Genomic DNA, 16,955 nt, shown 5'->3' on the forward strand with positions numbered 1-16,955 from the left:
CATTTCGGAATGGTGAATCTTAGGGATAATAATGAGATCTCTAATGTCAGCATAAGCTTAGTAAGGTCTTCATGGCAAATAATGGTACCCCTGATGGCTTCTCTCCTTGTAGGGTCCAAAGTGTTCCCAATACAAGTAAGCTAATCAGATCATTTGCCGCTAGTTATAGAATTCACCATATAATGCAAGAAAGCCACAGGCTTTTCCTGCACTAGCAAAAAAAAACAAAACAAAAAAAAAAAAAAAAAAACAAATTATATGCATCCTTCTTCACATAGTAAGTATCCAGTTGACCTTTGAATTTATTATAAATGTCAGCCTCAACAACCTGCAAGGAGCAACTTGTTCCAGCTATCAACGACTTGCTGACTAAAAGAAAACTTCCTACAATCTAATCTGAATCTTAAGCCCTGTAATTTGAATTTATGACCCCTAGTTCTGGAATTGTTTAGGACAGTGTGCAGTGTTAATTGTAAAGCAGCTCCGGGGGGTTTACCCCATCTCCACGTCAGACAACATGATGAATACAAAACTCTGTAAAAGCCAGATTTACTTAGGTTAGTGAGTGTTCGTATAGTATTAGTGTGGGTTGTCGTTCATCCAGTCTCTTAGCCTAGGGGACTGTGTTTTCACATAAAAACCACCTCCTCTTGATACTGGATGGTAGTTTACCATCCAGCATCAGGAGGAGGCAGGCTGGGCAATAGGAAGTATGAAAATATTGATGCAGTGAACCCTGTGGCAGCCAAACCTGCAGACAGGGAGAGCCCAGTAAAAAAAGTTGAAGGTGATAGAAGACAGGAAGTGGTAGAGAGGTAGTAGTATTAAAGGAACCCACCTAGTTGAAAGGGGGAGACAGAAGAGAGCCCACGGGGGTGAAAGTTGAGTTGTTTAGGGTGTGTGTGTGGGGGGAGGGTATTGCTGGTGGCTCCTAGGCATTTGCCCATCTCCACCTTGTTCATCTGTGGGGGTGCAGAACCTCTGCAGAGCAGGCTGAAAAAGTGTAGGTGGTAGTGTGCTGGTTCTGGGTATCAACACTATCAATATGTGGGGGGGGAGGGGTATTATGACTTCTCCATCTCTACAGGATGCTTCATAAATCATCGATAGGACACCATGGACTTTCCTGGCTGCCTGTTTACACAATTCAGAAAACTTCTTATCTGTCCATATTGTAACTCCCAGATCCTTTTCCTCCTCCACTGTTTTTAATTCAACTCCACCAAGTGTATAATTTATTTTTGGGTTGCTATTCTCCAAGTGTAAGAACTTGAATTTAGCAGCATTAAAACATAGCTGCCACTTCTCTGGTAATCTTTGAAGTCTGTTCAAGTCATCCTGAAGGATCACTGCTTGGCACTGGTTATTAATGACTCTGTCAATCTTTTTATGTCATCTGTAAACTTTGACATCACACCTTCCATTCCATTGTCAGTGTCATTTATGAAAATGAGAAACAACAGCGAATCAAAACTGTTCCTTGGGTATCTCGCTAACGATGTTAACCCAATCTGAAGAATATTCAATAACACAACCTTCTGCCCTGCAGCCACCCAGCAATCCATCTTAAAATCTTATCAGTAATCCCAACCTGTTCAGGCTTATCCAATAACCTCTCATGAAGGAACGAGTCAAATGCTTTGCTTAAATCCAAATAAACTCCAAATATAAATAAAATTCAAATATGTCAAAATTATTCCCTAAATCCAGCTCATGAGATCACAATAGCACAATAGTTTTTTTTTGACCCAGTTAGCTGTGTTGAAATAGCCCACTAAGTAAGTTAAGAATGGTTTACCCTAAACAAAGCCACGGCGTGTGTTCTTCAGAATGCAAATCTATCTAAATGTCCCTGAATTGCACTCTTAATCACTGCTTCGATCTTTCCTACCACTATAGTCATACAGTAATACACTGACTTACGCGAACTCGGAGTTAAGTGGTTCTTGATTTTTTCGTTTGGCAACACTGCTGCCCACTATCTTCAAGGTTGTTTTTCATATGCTATCAATATACGGTGCGACGGCGGACAGCGAAAGATGAACAAAATTCAACTTTGCTGCCGCATGAGCTGCACACAAGAAATTGCATTCCAACTGTCATATTTATATGTGTACATTCGAATTCTTGCTCAACTTTTGTCGGAAATTACATCGTTTTCACGAAGAAAAAAAACTTTCCAGGCTTTAAGGTTTCCAAAGACCGACTGACAGTGATGGTTGGCAGGAATGCAGCTTGTGACTGCAAGTTAAAACCTCTCTTAATTTATCGCTCCGAAAACCTAAGAGTTTTAAAAAAGATATCTAAAATTAGTTTACCAGTTATTTGGAAGTCAAATCATAAAGCTTGGGTGACAGCTTCCGTTTTTGAGGACTGGTTTGGTCACCACTTCATACCCAAAGTCGAACATTATTGCAAGTCTAAACAGATTCCATTTAAAGTGATGCTTCTTATTGGCAATGCACCCGGTCACCCTCCTGCCACCCTAATTAATTTCGACCTACATGTGAAAGTTGTGTTTTTGCCTCCAAACACAACTAGCTTGCTTCAACCGATGGACCAGGGAGTCATCAAAACATTCAAGGCCTACTACACGAGGTGCTCGTTTGCACATCTGAATGAAGCTATGAGACAAAATACTGAGATATCTGTTAAAGACTTTTGGAAACAATTCAATGTTTTAGATGCCATAAGAATCATTGAAGAATCTTGGGATTAAATTCACAAAAAAACATTGAATGGTCTCTGGAAGAAACTTTGTCCATTTTTTTTTTTTTTTCAAAAACGAGATGAAAACAATGCCAGAAACTGATCATATCACTCCTGTGATAGAAGGAGCTGTCAATCTTGCCAGTCAATTAGATTTGGAAGTCAATGGTGATGATATCAAAGAGCTGTTGGATTCACATAGTCAGGAGCTGACAATGAATGAGCTCATAGAGATGTGTGAGCAAAATTTCACTGAAGTATCCGACACTTCAGACCCAGTTCCACCAGAAAAGCATATGACAATTGCAAGCGTGACAGAAGGTCTCAACTCAATTGAAAAGGGCTTAAAAATTTTAGAAAACATAGACTCCAACGAAGAACGCATTATAACTACAAAGCAAGGAATAAAAAATTATTAGCTTGCTACGTAGAAATTCTATGTAAAAAAAAAGAAGGCGCTGTCTCGTCAGACGAATTTGTTGGGTTTTATGAAGCCATCGACATTGAATTAAGTTTTTTACGTAACTCATTTATTTTTTTAATACATATTTTGTATTAATATGTATAAAGAACTGCAATTTTATTAAATATTTTTCTTCTAAACTAGTGTCTTTGTTAGTCCTTGGTCCCAATTAAACAAAATTGAAATGTATTTATATGCAAAGTTGTACCCCGACTTACGCGAATTCGACTTAAGAGATTTTCGTCGGACCCACCTATCGCTTAACTTCAGGGTATTACTATACTAAGTTACCAACTGTCTGTAGTTACCAGCTTCTCACTCGTAATTTGTAGACATACAGATGTACCATATAAAAAAAAAAAAAAAAAAACACACTTAATATTAATTTGAAAGCAGCTTCACAACTTTGTAAGACTATAATTTCACATAATTAGAACATAATAAGCACTGAACAACAGTTGTGGTCTTGGAATTTTTAGTGGTAAATGTTTGGGTTTTCCTTGTAGCTGGCATATATGTGATGTAAACAAAAGAACTGTGTTCATATCTGATTAGGTGAGAGCACAAACTAGTGTATTTTTCTACCGCTAGAACCGCTTTTAAGTATCAGTGATACACTGGCATTTCTCCAATCCAAAGGAATCTCCCCTGAGTCCAAAGATGCTCTCATAATTAACCTCGACGGTTCAATACATTGTGGTATTCAATACATACCTCACGCTCTCCCTCAAAACTACAGGGTATAAATCATCAACTCTCAGAGCCTTATTTGCCTTTATGCTCAAAAGTTTTTCTAATAAACAATCACTGTAATTATGACATCATTAATTTCATATGGCTCAGCCTCATTCACACAGCCTCTTCCTCAGTATAAAGGTCTTTTGTCAGTAAAGACAGATGCAAAGTACCTGTTGAATTCATCCACAACATCAGCTGGGTTGTCTTAAGACTTTTCCACACCCATTCACAAAGGTCCAATCTGATTCACTTTTTTCTTCCTTGTATTCACATACGTGAAAAAAGTTTTTGTTCCCATTCTTTGCTCTCTTAGCCAATGCTTTCTCATACACAGCCTTGGCCCACTTTGACCTTATTTATTGTACTATTACAGATCAACTTGTACCTGTTATAGGTACTTTTCATCACTCTAGCTGTCTCATGCTGTCTTTTTCTGCTCTATTTTACCAGCCAGCTGCAAAGCCATCCATTTCAGCATGGGACATTATTCTCACCCCTAGTATTTTCTGTAATATGCAGGTACAAATAATAATCATCTAGTTTATTTAAATAAGTTTTTTTTCTGAGTTTCCCTCCCACTTATTCTAATCAATCTGGGGAAGATTAAAGTCACCCATAATAAGACATTCATACTTGCTTGCTTATTCCATCTGCAAGTACAAACTCTCATCATATTCTTCACAATATCTGGTTTGTAGATTACTCTCACAATACTAATATAATGTTATCTAATACTAATACTGTGTTTCTTTGAATTTTCATTCCCACTCTTTTTTTCTGCTGACTGGCTCACTATAGTCATACTTCAGTAATCCTTTAGTTTTAATCTGGTATGATTAATTTAGAATTTTTCATAGCTTGGAACACTCATGTGTGCATCCAACATTTTAAGATAGAAAAGAGCCATCCTTTCTACTGAATAAAAGCTTCAACTTGTCAATAAAAATGAAAGTGTAAATATTCAACAAGTCTCTATTTGACCATGTAAGAACAAAAATGGCATGCTGCTTGTGTTCCCTTTTTGTTCTTGTTCTATCAGGCTTGATGTCCAAATCTTCTAATAATAAAAATAGCAAAAGCTTTTTAAATAACTCACAGCACTATCTGTTTAGTTAAAAGATTAGAAAAATTGGAGATGAAAGAATTTTAGAAGTTAATTAAAAACTCCCTTATTCAGAATGAAATGCATTCCAGTCAAATAATCAGTTTTATTTATAGGTTTATTAAACCTAAATAAAACTGATTATATACTGGACTTAATTTACTTAATGGCAAAATTTGGAAGGCATTACTTCTTTGAAGATAATTCATCTTACCGAAAAATTACTTCCTTTCAAGCATTAAATCATTTTCAACTATTATTTTGTTATTTGCAAAATGCTTTTGTTAATGATATATAGGAATTTTGCTAGCAGAGACAAGGAGGTGATTATCCCTTTGTATAAGGCAATGGTCAGGCCAAACTTTGAGTATTGCATACAGGTTTGGAGGCATCATCTTAGGAAGAATGTAGAGTTGCTAGAATGAGTACAGAGAAGGGCAAAAAGATTGGTGAGAGGAACAAAGGGGTGCGCTTACAAAGAAAGGCTTAAGTTGTGCAAGTTGCAGCACCTGGAGACTAGGCACCTGTGAGATGATCTGATTGAGGTGTACAAGCCCTTAAATGGTTTGAACAGGTTCAATGCTGATGGGATACTTCTGCTTGCTCAGATTAAGAACCTGAAGGGGCATAGATTCAAATTGAAGAAAGACAATTGTAGGATAGATGTGCGGAAGTTGCCTTTAGCCAATGGGTAGTTGATTGCTGGAACAGACTTCCATCTGTTTATTGTGAAAGTTGATAGCTTAAATAAATTTAAGGCTGAACTAGACAAACATTTGGAGTGACCAGAAATGGGAAGGTGTTTTGTTTTTTGGCTGATGCTGTATAAGCTTGTTTTTTTGCATCATATGCCTCAACTAATGCTAATGCTAAAATGAATCAATATGTTAGTAATTTAAAAATAATATTAGCACAATAAAAAAGGGATTAAAAATCTAAGAACATCTGAAGATAACATTATAATATGTATATTACACAAATGTAAAAAAAAAAAAAGACCTAATCTTACCAGATGCTATATGGTACTGAGGCTTACTACAACATTTCTGAACATCAAGGAGGTGAGCCAATATCTAAAAAATTCACAATAATTAGCACTGCAATTATTCCATATCCAATATGGGACTGAAGTAAAACAAATCATTAGTTAATGCATATTCTATTAATTTGTCACTGAAAACATTTCAACCAAATCTTATCACAGAAAAGAAAATATAGCTTCTAAGCAAAAATGAACCTGCTGAAAATAGAATGAGTGGCCAGTTCATTGGGTATACGGACCTAATGCAAGTGACACTTCCTTTAGCCTCAGATTATGTGGCACATGATGACTAAAGCATAAAGCAGACACTGACCCATTAAGACTCAACAAACCCTGCTGCAAACAGTGCTCATTATATTGCATCTCACTATTGCTATCAGTTTGAGATGACTGAGCATATAAATGAATGAGGGAAAGTTCACATTCATTCATACACAGAAGTTTTTGAAATCATCAATAACCCCTGTTTAAGAATCTGCTAGTTAATATTTGTATTTCTGAGTCCAAAGCAGATTCCGTCATTGAATATTTATAGGCATTAAGAAATTGATTAAAGATAATCAATCTTTTGTAGGTGAGCGGGTGATAGCTATTATAATGTAGAAGCATACCGGTGTTTGTAGGTTTTCGATAGATGCTAAATTGTATTTTATTCAAAACATTGATTATCATACAATAGATCGATTATCTTTAATCAATTTCTTAATGCCTATAAATATTCAACGACGGAATCTGCTTTGGACTCAGAAATACAAATATTAACTAGCAGATTCTTAAACAGGGGTTATTCCATTACCACAATAAACCGAATTAGGGTACAAGCTAAGGATAGGATACAAAATACTACACCAATCAACAATAGTAATATCAAAAAATACTTTATTTCTGTCCCATATGTTGAACAATGGCACAAACAGCTTAACAGATTCTTTAAAGATACCGAACTTAAAATTGTAGTTAGGCCAATACGGAAGTTACACACTGAACAACCGCTCAGTTCTTTCAGCGTTCGCAACAAAAATTAATGATCAGGTATACAACATTTCTTGCGGTGATTGCGACTCGTCTTATCAAGGTTCGACCTGATTTTCTCTTAATATTCGTGTAAATCAACATGAAGCCTCAATTCGTGCTTCTCGTTCAGCAGCGTCAGAATTAGCCTTTCAAGCCATTAACGAAAAACATACTTTTTTATTTAATGAAGCCAAAATACTTAACATTCAACGTAATTTTACCCGACTATTAATTGCAGAAACCGTTGAAATTAAATTACACGAGAATTCTGTTAATGTTCGGCGGCCATATTTGATCTCCAATGCGTGGACCTTTACGCGCATGCGCGAAGACAAATAATCTCTATTTAAGTATCAGGTTTAACCCGATTCGGTAATTTTCATTCCTGTGATCACGCCATACGGTTGAAAAGCGTTGTCAGCTTCAGGAAGGAAAATCGTTTTGAATATTTTCGTTAAATTCTTTTAATTGCGTTAATTTGATTTTTAATTGTCTTAAATTTATTTAATTATTTATATTTTACTCTAATGTACCGGTATGTGTCGATTTTTTTCATTTTTTCCGTTTTAATTTCTGAAGGGTATCATACAGAAGTGTTCTACACATTATATTGAGGTAAACTCCTCTTATTATTTTACTAATATTATTATCAACGTAGAACATATTGAGTAGTACAGCTCTGTGGTAAGAATTACATTCATACTATCTAATTCTTACCACATGTACACCATATCCAAAAATTTCATTACTTCATACAGCATGTCCCACCCACTTTTTCTTACTATTGAAAACACCATGCATTGTCAAACTAATAGAGCAAGCTTATCTGCGAAAAGATCTAAACCTCCCAATCACTTCCTAATTCATTTCACAAATATACGTGGTCTCAATTCTAATCTCAACGATGTCCATTTCCACTTACAGTCTACCAAACCCCTTGTGCTTATTCTGACAGAATCTCAGTTATCGGTTGATCCATCTACTGCTCATCTCAGATGCCCAAATTATTCGCTGTATGATTCCTTTCGCCTCAAAGGTAGTACTTGTGCATGTCCGTTCCGATATTCCCTGTCAGAGACTTGGTAATTTGGAATCTCTTCTTTTCGACCTTCACTGACTTAAAATCTCTACCTCATTGTGTCAAATTCATCTGTTGTCTCTACTGTTCTCCCAACTCCACTAGTCAACTTGGAGCTCTTTGACTTCCTCTCTTCGCAACTTGACTTTCTCCAATCCAACTTTCCTAACAGTGAGGTACTTTTCCTTGGTGATTTTAATGTTCACAACTCCAGCTGGCTTCCATTTTCTAGTCACGCCGACCCAGCAGGTCGAGATGCTGAGGCTTTTGCAATTACTAATGACCTTGCACAGATTGTTCAGTTACCTACAAGAATACCGGACAATCCTAATCATATAGCCAATATGGTTGATCTTTTTCTCACAAACAACCCTTCTAAGTACACGGTCGAAGTGAGAGATCCTTTAGGCACTTCAGATCACAACTTGGTGATTGTCTCTCCTCCAATGGAACCTTCATCTCACGGCTATTCCCAACCTCATGTTGTTTGGCATTACAAGAATGCAAAATGGGATGACCTGCGAGACTTCTTTTCTTCTTTTCCTTGGTCGGATTACTGTTTCAAAACTTCTGATGTCAACGTTTGCTCAGATCGTGTCAGTGAAATTATTCTTGGAGGAATGGAATCCTTTATCCCACATTCCACTTTAAAATCTCATCCTTTATCTAAACCTTGGTTTTCCAATAAATGTGCTAAGGCTGTCCAAGAGAAGAATGTTGCATATCGTAATTGGCTAGTTTCTAATTCTTCAGTTTCATTTTCTGCCTACACCAAAGCTCGCAACAATTGTAAAGCAGTTATTAATCTGTCCAAACTAGAGTTTGAAAAGGCTAAGAATAGAAAACTTGCCTCTTGCCCTAATGGTAGCCAAGCATTCTGGTCTCTTGCCAAAGCTATTGGCCGCAACTTTTGCCCATCTCTGCTCCCACCTCTGTCCAAACCAGATGGTTCTGTTGTCACTTCAGCCAAGGATAAAGCTGACCTGCTAGCATCCCATTTTTCTTCCAGCTCATGTATTAATGATCTTGGTAAAACACCTCCCACCATTCCCAACACGCTCCATTCAATGCCTCCTGTGGTCTTCCGTCAAAAGGATATCAGAAGGATTTTGATGAATCTTGATGCTAAGAAAGCTCCAGGTCCTCATGGTATTTCTTCACTTGTTCTCAAAACATGTGCTCCTGAACTTACTCCTATTCTTTGCCGGCTTTTTTCACTTTCTTATTCCAAAGATGTTTTTCCTTCGGCTTGGAAATTTGCTCATATCCAGCCAGTTCCTAAAAAGGGTGACAAATCCCTCCCATCCAATTATCGTCCTATTGCAATTACTTCTACTCTTTCTAAAGTAATGGAGATATCAATTAACCGCCAACTCTTAAACTACCTAGAAACCTTCCGTCTCAACGATCACCAGTATGGATTCCGTCAGTGTCAATCCACTGGTGATATTCTGGCTTATGTTACCCATTTATGGACTAATTCAATGGAAAGGTTCGGTGAAACCCAAGTAGTTGCTCTTCACATCTCAAAGGCTTTTGATCGTGTTTGGCATAAAAGTCTTCTAAACAAGCTTCCATCTTATGGTTTGCCAACTGTTTTTAGTAATTGGTTATCCAGTTTTCTCTCTGATCGCTCACTGAGGGTGATGGTAGATGGCTCTCTGTCTTCTAACTTCTCCACTAATGCCGGTGTCCCCCAAGGTTCAGTTCTTTCCCCCACTCTTTTCCTCTTGTATATCAATGACCTTCCATTGACTGGAAATCCTATCCATAGTTTTGCCGATGATAGCACATTGCATTCAACTTTCCATTTTGAGAAACCTTGTCCTGCTCAATTAGCTTCAACTTCTCGAAAATCTGCTACCAATTCCTTAAATGCCGATCTTCAGGTAATTCTCCAGTGGGGCAAAGACAACTTAGTTGATTTCAACCCTTCTAAAACTCAGTCTTGTCTTATATCTCGCAAAAAGGATTCTTCTGCTCCTATGCTTATCTTTAGTGACACCCCGATTTCTAGGCAAAATGATATATCTCTTTTGGGGATTACCCTGACTTCTAATCTCTCTTGGCACAAGCACATTACAAATATTGCTTCCTCTGCATCTAAAAAACTTGGTTTTCTCTTTTGCTCTGGGCGTTACTTTTCTTCCAAACAGCTGCTCACTCTGTATAAATCGAAAATCCGCCCTACCATGGAATATTGTTCCCACATCTGGGGTGGTGCCCCCAAAACCTCCCTCAGGCTTCTAGATTCCATTCAGAGGAGGGCAGTTACGTTAATTAATGACTCATCTCTAACAGAGTCTCTCCACTCACTGTCTCATAGACGCACAGTTTCTGCTGCATGCCTCTTCTACTGATACTTCCATGGGCACTGTTCTTCTGAATTGGCTTCTATAATTCCTGCACTCTCTTTCAAAACAGTCCGAACACGTGCCGCCACCAGCCAACATCCATTTACTGTCCAACTTCAAACCCACAGAACCAACTTTTCATCTTCCTCATTTATTCATTCAACTGCCGTTTTCTGGAACAACCTTCCTTCATACATATTTCCTGATAATTACAATCTACAGAAGTTCAAGTCCAATGTCAACAAATGTCTTCTTTCGTCTTCTCAACCTCCAACCCAAGCACGGTACTAAGAACTATAGGTTCTAATACCTCATGTTTGGGGTTACATAAAAAAAAAAAAAAAATTATATGGTAAGCAACTACATTACGTACAAAATTAAACTTAAAATGCCAATTAAAATCATGAATCTATTAATCCAATGGCCCTGGGCTGTCGAGTTTTCGTATCTTTGGTGATTTTGGGTTGTAAAAGGGGTTTTTACTTTAAAATCCACACAGCATTACCACTAAATGATAAAGTCAACCACTTTGAAGCCTGGCATGTTTTCTTCTTCTTTCAATATGAAACTTCTTTTAGACATTCGTTTCCAAAAAATGCCTGTTTCATTTATGTTCAAAACTTGTTGAGAAGTAGGACACCTCTCTTCAATAATTTTAAGTTCTTTTTTGAAAGTTTCGGCTCGTTCTTGATCTGCACTTACAACTTCTCTCTGAATTTTAAATCTATTGAACCAGCCTTTACTAGCATTAAATGGTTCCACATTTTTTTTTTTTTTTTTAAGGTGAGATTTCTTCAGATCATCATATAGGGTAATCACCTTTTATTTAATAATATTTAACTTAACAGAATTGTGCATTGGATAATATTATCTTCAATAAAATTATTTAGAAGTCTCTACATTTCAATTATAATAGCTGGCCTAGCAATAACCAATTTAGTTGCTTACAATGGAACATCTGTCTTTCCCGCTGCTAAAATTAGCATTAGCATTAGTAAAGGCATATGATGCAAGAAAGCAAGCTTATGCAGCTTCATCCAAAAAAAAAAAAAATACTTCCACTTAACCCCTCCCTTCGTTCGAAATACCTGTCCAGCTGAGCCTTAAATTTATTTAGGCTATCAACTTCCACGACAAGGGATGGAAGTCTGTTCCATCAACCAACTACCCGATGGCTAAAGGCAAATTTCCGCACATGTATCCTACATCTGTCTTTCCTCAATTTGAATTTATGCCCTCTCAGGTGATTATTCTGAGCAAGAGGCAGTATCCCATCAGCATTGATCATGCTCAAACCATTCAAGGCTTTATACACCTCTATCAGATCACCTCGCTGGTGCCTAGTCTCCAGACACTGTAATTTGCAAAACTTAAGCCTTTCTTCGTAAGAGCACCCCTTTGTTCCATTCATTGATCTTGTTGCCATCTCTGTACTCATTCCAGCAGCTCTACATTCTTCTTGAAATGAGGCCTCCACTCTGTATACAGTACTCTAAGCGTGGCTTAACCATTGCCTATACAAGGGAATAATCACCTCCTTATCCCTGCTAAAAAAATTCCTGTACATCATTGACAAGACACCATGAGCTACTCTTGTAGCCCGCTGCACTGCTCAGAGAACTTCATATCTGCCTACACAATTACCCCCAGGTCCTTTTCATTCTCTACCACTTTCAGTGTAGTACCACAGAGTTGATACGTTGCTCTGGGGTTGCTGTTTCCTATATGTAGTACAGTAATACCCCGACTTACGCGAACTCGGAGTTACGCGGTTCTTGATTTTTTCGTTTGGCAACGCTGCCGCCCACTATCTTCAAGGTCGTTTTTCATATATTATCGATATACGGTGCGACGGCGGAGAATGAGAGCGAAAGATGAACAAAATTCAACTTTGCTGCTTTTATGTTTTTTATATCAGTGAAGGGGAAACACATTTCACCATAATAACGTAAAAACCAACACAATTCCAGCTATCGGTATAATCGCAAATGCAATTAGATCGAGTTTATAACAGATTTCACTAGCAGAAACGCAACTGGATTTTTATTGTTTTATGGTAGTAACCCCTAGAAATGTGAGGTGTTAATAGTGTATCTCTGCCTTTATGTTGTTGTTTATTCAGTTGCTACATGCGCGCAGCTTTGTTTATGCGTATCAAGCCTGCCTCCTCGTTTTGTAATTGTCCTTTATTCCCTAAAAATGAGTAAAATACTTAATTAAAAGGTGTGAAAAGGAAGCGTCCTGGTGAAGACACTGCAGATTCAGAGAGAAAAAGAAAAGCAATTATCGATAAACAGAGGCGGACTGGGTCAAAAATTCTTACCCGGGAAAATTTATAGTGGCCTCATACTATGGTTTATGGCCAAAATCACACTGGCCCACCGGGGTTTCCCGGCAAGGCTTATGGCCAGTCCGCCTCTGTCGATAGAGAAAAAATATGAAATTGTGAAACGCTTTGAGCGAAATGAAAGACCATGTGATATTGCACGTGCTACAGGCCTAAATGAAGCAACGGCGAAAAGCACATGACAATTGCAAACTTGACAGGTTGAAAATTGAAAAGGGCTTAAAAATTTTAGAAAACATAGACTCCAACGAAGAACGCGTTATAGCTACAAAGCAAGGAATAAAAAAATTATTAGCTTGCTACGAAGAAATTCTGCGTGAAAAAAAGAAGTCTCTGTGTCGTCAGACGAATTTGTTAGATTTTATGAAGCCATCGACATCGAAATAACTTTTTAACGTAAGTCATTTGTTTTTTAATACATATTTTGTATTAATATGTATAAAGAACTGCAATTTTGTTAATATTTTTCTTCTAAACTAGTGTTTTTGTTAGTCCTTGGTCCCAATTAAGTAAAATTTATATGTATTTATATGCAAAGTTGTACCCCGACTTACGCGAATTCGACTTACGCGATTTTCGTCGGACCCACCTATCGCGTAACTTCGGGGTATTACTGTACTTTACATTTGTCAATATTAAACTTCATTTGCCACCTCTCAGCCCATCTGCTCAACCTTTTCAGATCCTGTTGCAGCAGCATAGTGTGAGTAGTGCCCTTGAAAACCCTGCCAACCTTCGTATCGTCTGAAAACTTGGACATTAAGCTTGATATACAATCATCAATATCATTATCATTTATAAATACAGAAAACAATAATAGACCCAACACTGAACCCTGAGGGACTCTACTAATAACATTAGTCCACGATGAGCAGTGTCCATTGATTACCATTCTCTGTTTTCTCCCCCTCAACCACCCCTTTATCCATAGCAGCAATTTGCCTCCAATGCCACACTGCTCCAATTTGTGCAGCAGTCTTCATGTGCAACAGTATCAAAAGCCTTTTTAAGATCCAAATATATAATATCAAAGTTATTCCCTGCATCCAGTTCTTTTGGGACTGCATCATAGTATCCAATCAAATTGGTCAGGCAAGACTTCCCCTTAACAAAACCATGCTGTGTCCGAGCTATAACTGAAGTCTTCTCTAGATGATCCTGCAGTGTTTCTTTAATCAGTGGCTCCATTAATTTTCCTGGAACAGAAGTTAAACTCACAGGTCTATAATTACTTTTGTCGGCCTTTGATCCTCCTTTGTGAATTGGGGCCACATTTGCACATCTCCAGTCTATGGATACCTCCCCTGAGTCCAAGGAAGCTCTCATAATTAGGGCTAAAGGTTTGCTTACTTCCTTTGCTGCCTCCTTTAATATAACTGGATAGATCCCTTCCACCCCAGGTGCCTTTCTTGTGTTTATCTTCAATAATTTCTCCTCCACTTTACTCTCAGTTATTTCAAGATTCTCTAGCTTATTGCCAGAGTTGAATACACCTCTGGCATTCCCTTCGCTGAATAACTCCTCATGTGTGAATGTCGATGCAAAATATTCATTTAGTTTGTTAGCTACCTGAGCAGGATCATCAACAGTTGACCCATCGATATCAAGCGGGCCAATCTGATTCATCCCCTTCCTTCTAGACTTTACATAAATAAAGAACTCTTGACTGTTTTTCTTTGCATCCCTTGCCAAAGATTTCAAGTAATCTGCCTTCACCTGCCTAACCTGCTTTGTAACTTGGTTACATATCAACTTGTATCTATCATAGGCTTCTGTGTCATGTGTTAATTTATATGTATCATGCATTTTTCTTCTGTGCCATACGTCTCAGTTCATCTGACATCCTTAGTTCATCTGACATCCATTTATGCCTAAACATTAAATAATATTTCTTAGTTGGTATGTAAAGCCTAGTAGCTTCCAAGATAAGTTCTTTGAATGCTTCCCATTTTGAATTTGCGGTTGGTAACATCATCAGTTGGTCCCACTGTATAGAATTTAAATACTGTCTCAGACTATCGTAGTCGCCTTTACGAAAGCAATAACACTTCCCTTTACCCCTGATGGTAGTTACCTCTTTGAGTAAATCCCACTTCAGCACACTGTGATCACTGCCACCTAGTGGTTCCTTTATCTGCAGATTCTTAATGCATGAAGAATGACTGCTGATAATCAAATCAAGAGTATTACTCCCTCTAGTTGCCTCCCAAACATGATGATATAGAAAACAATCATCCAATAAATCCAAAAAAGTCTTGCCAGTGTGTGAGTGACTAACCCATAAATTCCAGTCATTATCTGGGAGATTAAAATCCCCCATTATAAGACTCTCTTATGGACTGGCCCACTCTATTTTCGTGTAGAGTTTCTTGTTATACTCATCAGAGTCATTAGCCCCATAGCACACTCCTACTCTCAATTTTGATCTCTCAATGTTTATGAGACCCAAACTGACTCGACACTGCACTGTCCAGCGATGTCGACTGGCTTCACTTGCTTGGATTTTATGTAGGCCCCTCCCAAGCCAGGTGGGAAGGAGCAGCAGTGCGTAGCACACACTTCTTGATTAGACCGGGGTTCGAGCCCATCACCACTAAATACGGAGGATGCGGAAAGGTCAGGGAATGACTATTGCATATTCTCTGAGCAATATGATTACAGTTCTGCATTCCTTATATCTGTGTGACCCCTACGTCTCTGATATCCCAACAATATCCACCTTTGATGCTTTGACCAATACCTCAAATTTATCAAATTTATTAACTAAACTCCTAGCATTGGTGTACACGCAAGTATACATGCACCTGTTTCTATTCTTAGCTACCCTAACACAATCCATGTGTTTACTTGTACCGCAATGACTCCCAGCAGTCTCTGAAATATCCTGCATCTTGTTTTTCAGGCTTCTGCTCATTCCAATAGAAGCAGTGCAAGAATCACTTTCACCTCTGCCAGTGGCTACTGTTAATCTATTAGTCTTTGTATCCCCCCCCCAAGTTAGCAGTTTTCCGGCCAACCTAACACTGCCTCGATAGCATCAGCAAATATTCTCGCACCCTTTCTATTTAAGTGTATCCCATCCCTGTAGAAGCAGTCTCTCCTGCTAACAAGTACAGACCAGGCTGAAAAAAATTCTACCCCTTGAGCCTTGCACAATCTTTCCAGGGCTGAATTGATCGACAAGGCTCTCATCATATACTCCCTCCTATCGTGTCTGGGCAGAATTGCAGACACTTCCAAATTCAACACTAATTCACTGCTTTTTTTCAAAAGTGACCTGTACTTGTTAAGTAATTCTGCTGGTCTCCTATTCTTGATATCATTAGTGCCAACGTGTACAACTATATCACCTTTTGTGACCTTAAAAGATTATATCCGCTCTACAACGTCATCAATCTTTGCCCCCGGCAGCACCTGTCCTTTTTACAAAGCATGTTTCCCGTTTCCCTGACAATAGAGTCATCACAACTACTAGTTCCTGTGGGACCAGAGCATTCTGCCTTGGGGGTTGCCGCTGTGTTGCGTGATGACCAAGTGCAAGCTCTGGCATTAATGTGGGCAGCTGAGAGCTTGATGGGCCCCTCAATTTAGTTCCTTCGAGGGTATCCACCCTCTCCTTCAAGCTCTCATATAGGCCCATAACAATGCTGAGTTGTTGCCTGATTTCGTTACACTCCTTGCATCACGCACACACAAAGACATCCCCCATAGCAATATCATGTCCACGAACATCATGCAAGAAGTGCATTTTAAAAGGCTGTGATTCAGAGGGCAACTGCCCCCCTTAGTTCTCCTCTGATCCACAGCACTCCCATTAGCTTGAGCCTTTTGCTTTGCTGCTCTGGTCTGAGTCATGATTTTGATTTAATTTCAATAAAATTTAAATTTCAGTACAAAATTATAACCCTAAAATTGCATCTGAACACAGTTATAATGGTATATATATTTTTCAGGATCAAGTATTAATTATCTACGAGTTCCCTTTATATAACTTCCGTATCAAGTTATGTATTATTTAATTATGTTACGTTTGTAATCTAAGTCGTTATATATATTTAGTTAAAAGTATAATTTAATTGACAATGAAGTTTAATAAGTTTAATAGATT

At 38.1% G+C, this 16,955-nt stretch overlaps 1 protein-coding gene across 3 annotated transcripts in view; it reads right to left on the reverse strand.

The window, feature by feature from the left end:
* Positions 1–16,955, reverse strand: part of LOC150078520 (tRNA pseudouridine(38/39) synthase) — a 331,034-nt gene that overhangs the window by 50,938 nt on the left and 263,141 nt on the right. For 2 of the 3 annotated variants that reach the window (XM_090384243.1, XM_090384242.1), the window contains exon 9: positions 6,022–6,085. The exons of the other annotated variant lie outside the window; for it this stretch is intronic. In XM_090384243.1, coding sequence (XP_090240369.1) covers positions 6,022–6,085 — 64 coding nt within the window. The remainder of the gene's footprint in view (positions 1–6,021; positions 6,086–16,955) is intronic. 3 annotated transcript variants of the gene reach the window in all.

This window comes from Mastigoproctus giganteus, chromosome 11 (assembly GCF_048544385.1).
Source record: "Mastigoproctus giganteus isolate SK-2022 chromosome 11, ASM4854438v1, whole genome shotgun sequence".
NCBI classification, from domain to species: Eukaryota; Metazoa; Arthropoda; class Arachnida; order Uropygi; family Thelyphonidae; genus Mastigoproctus; species Mastigoproctus giganteus.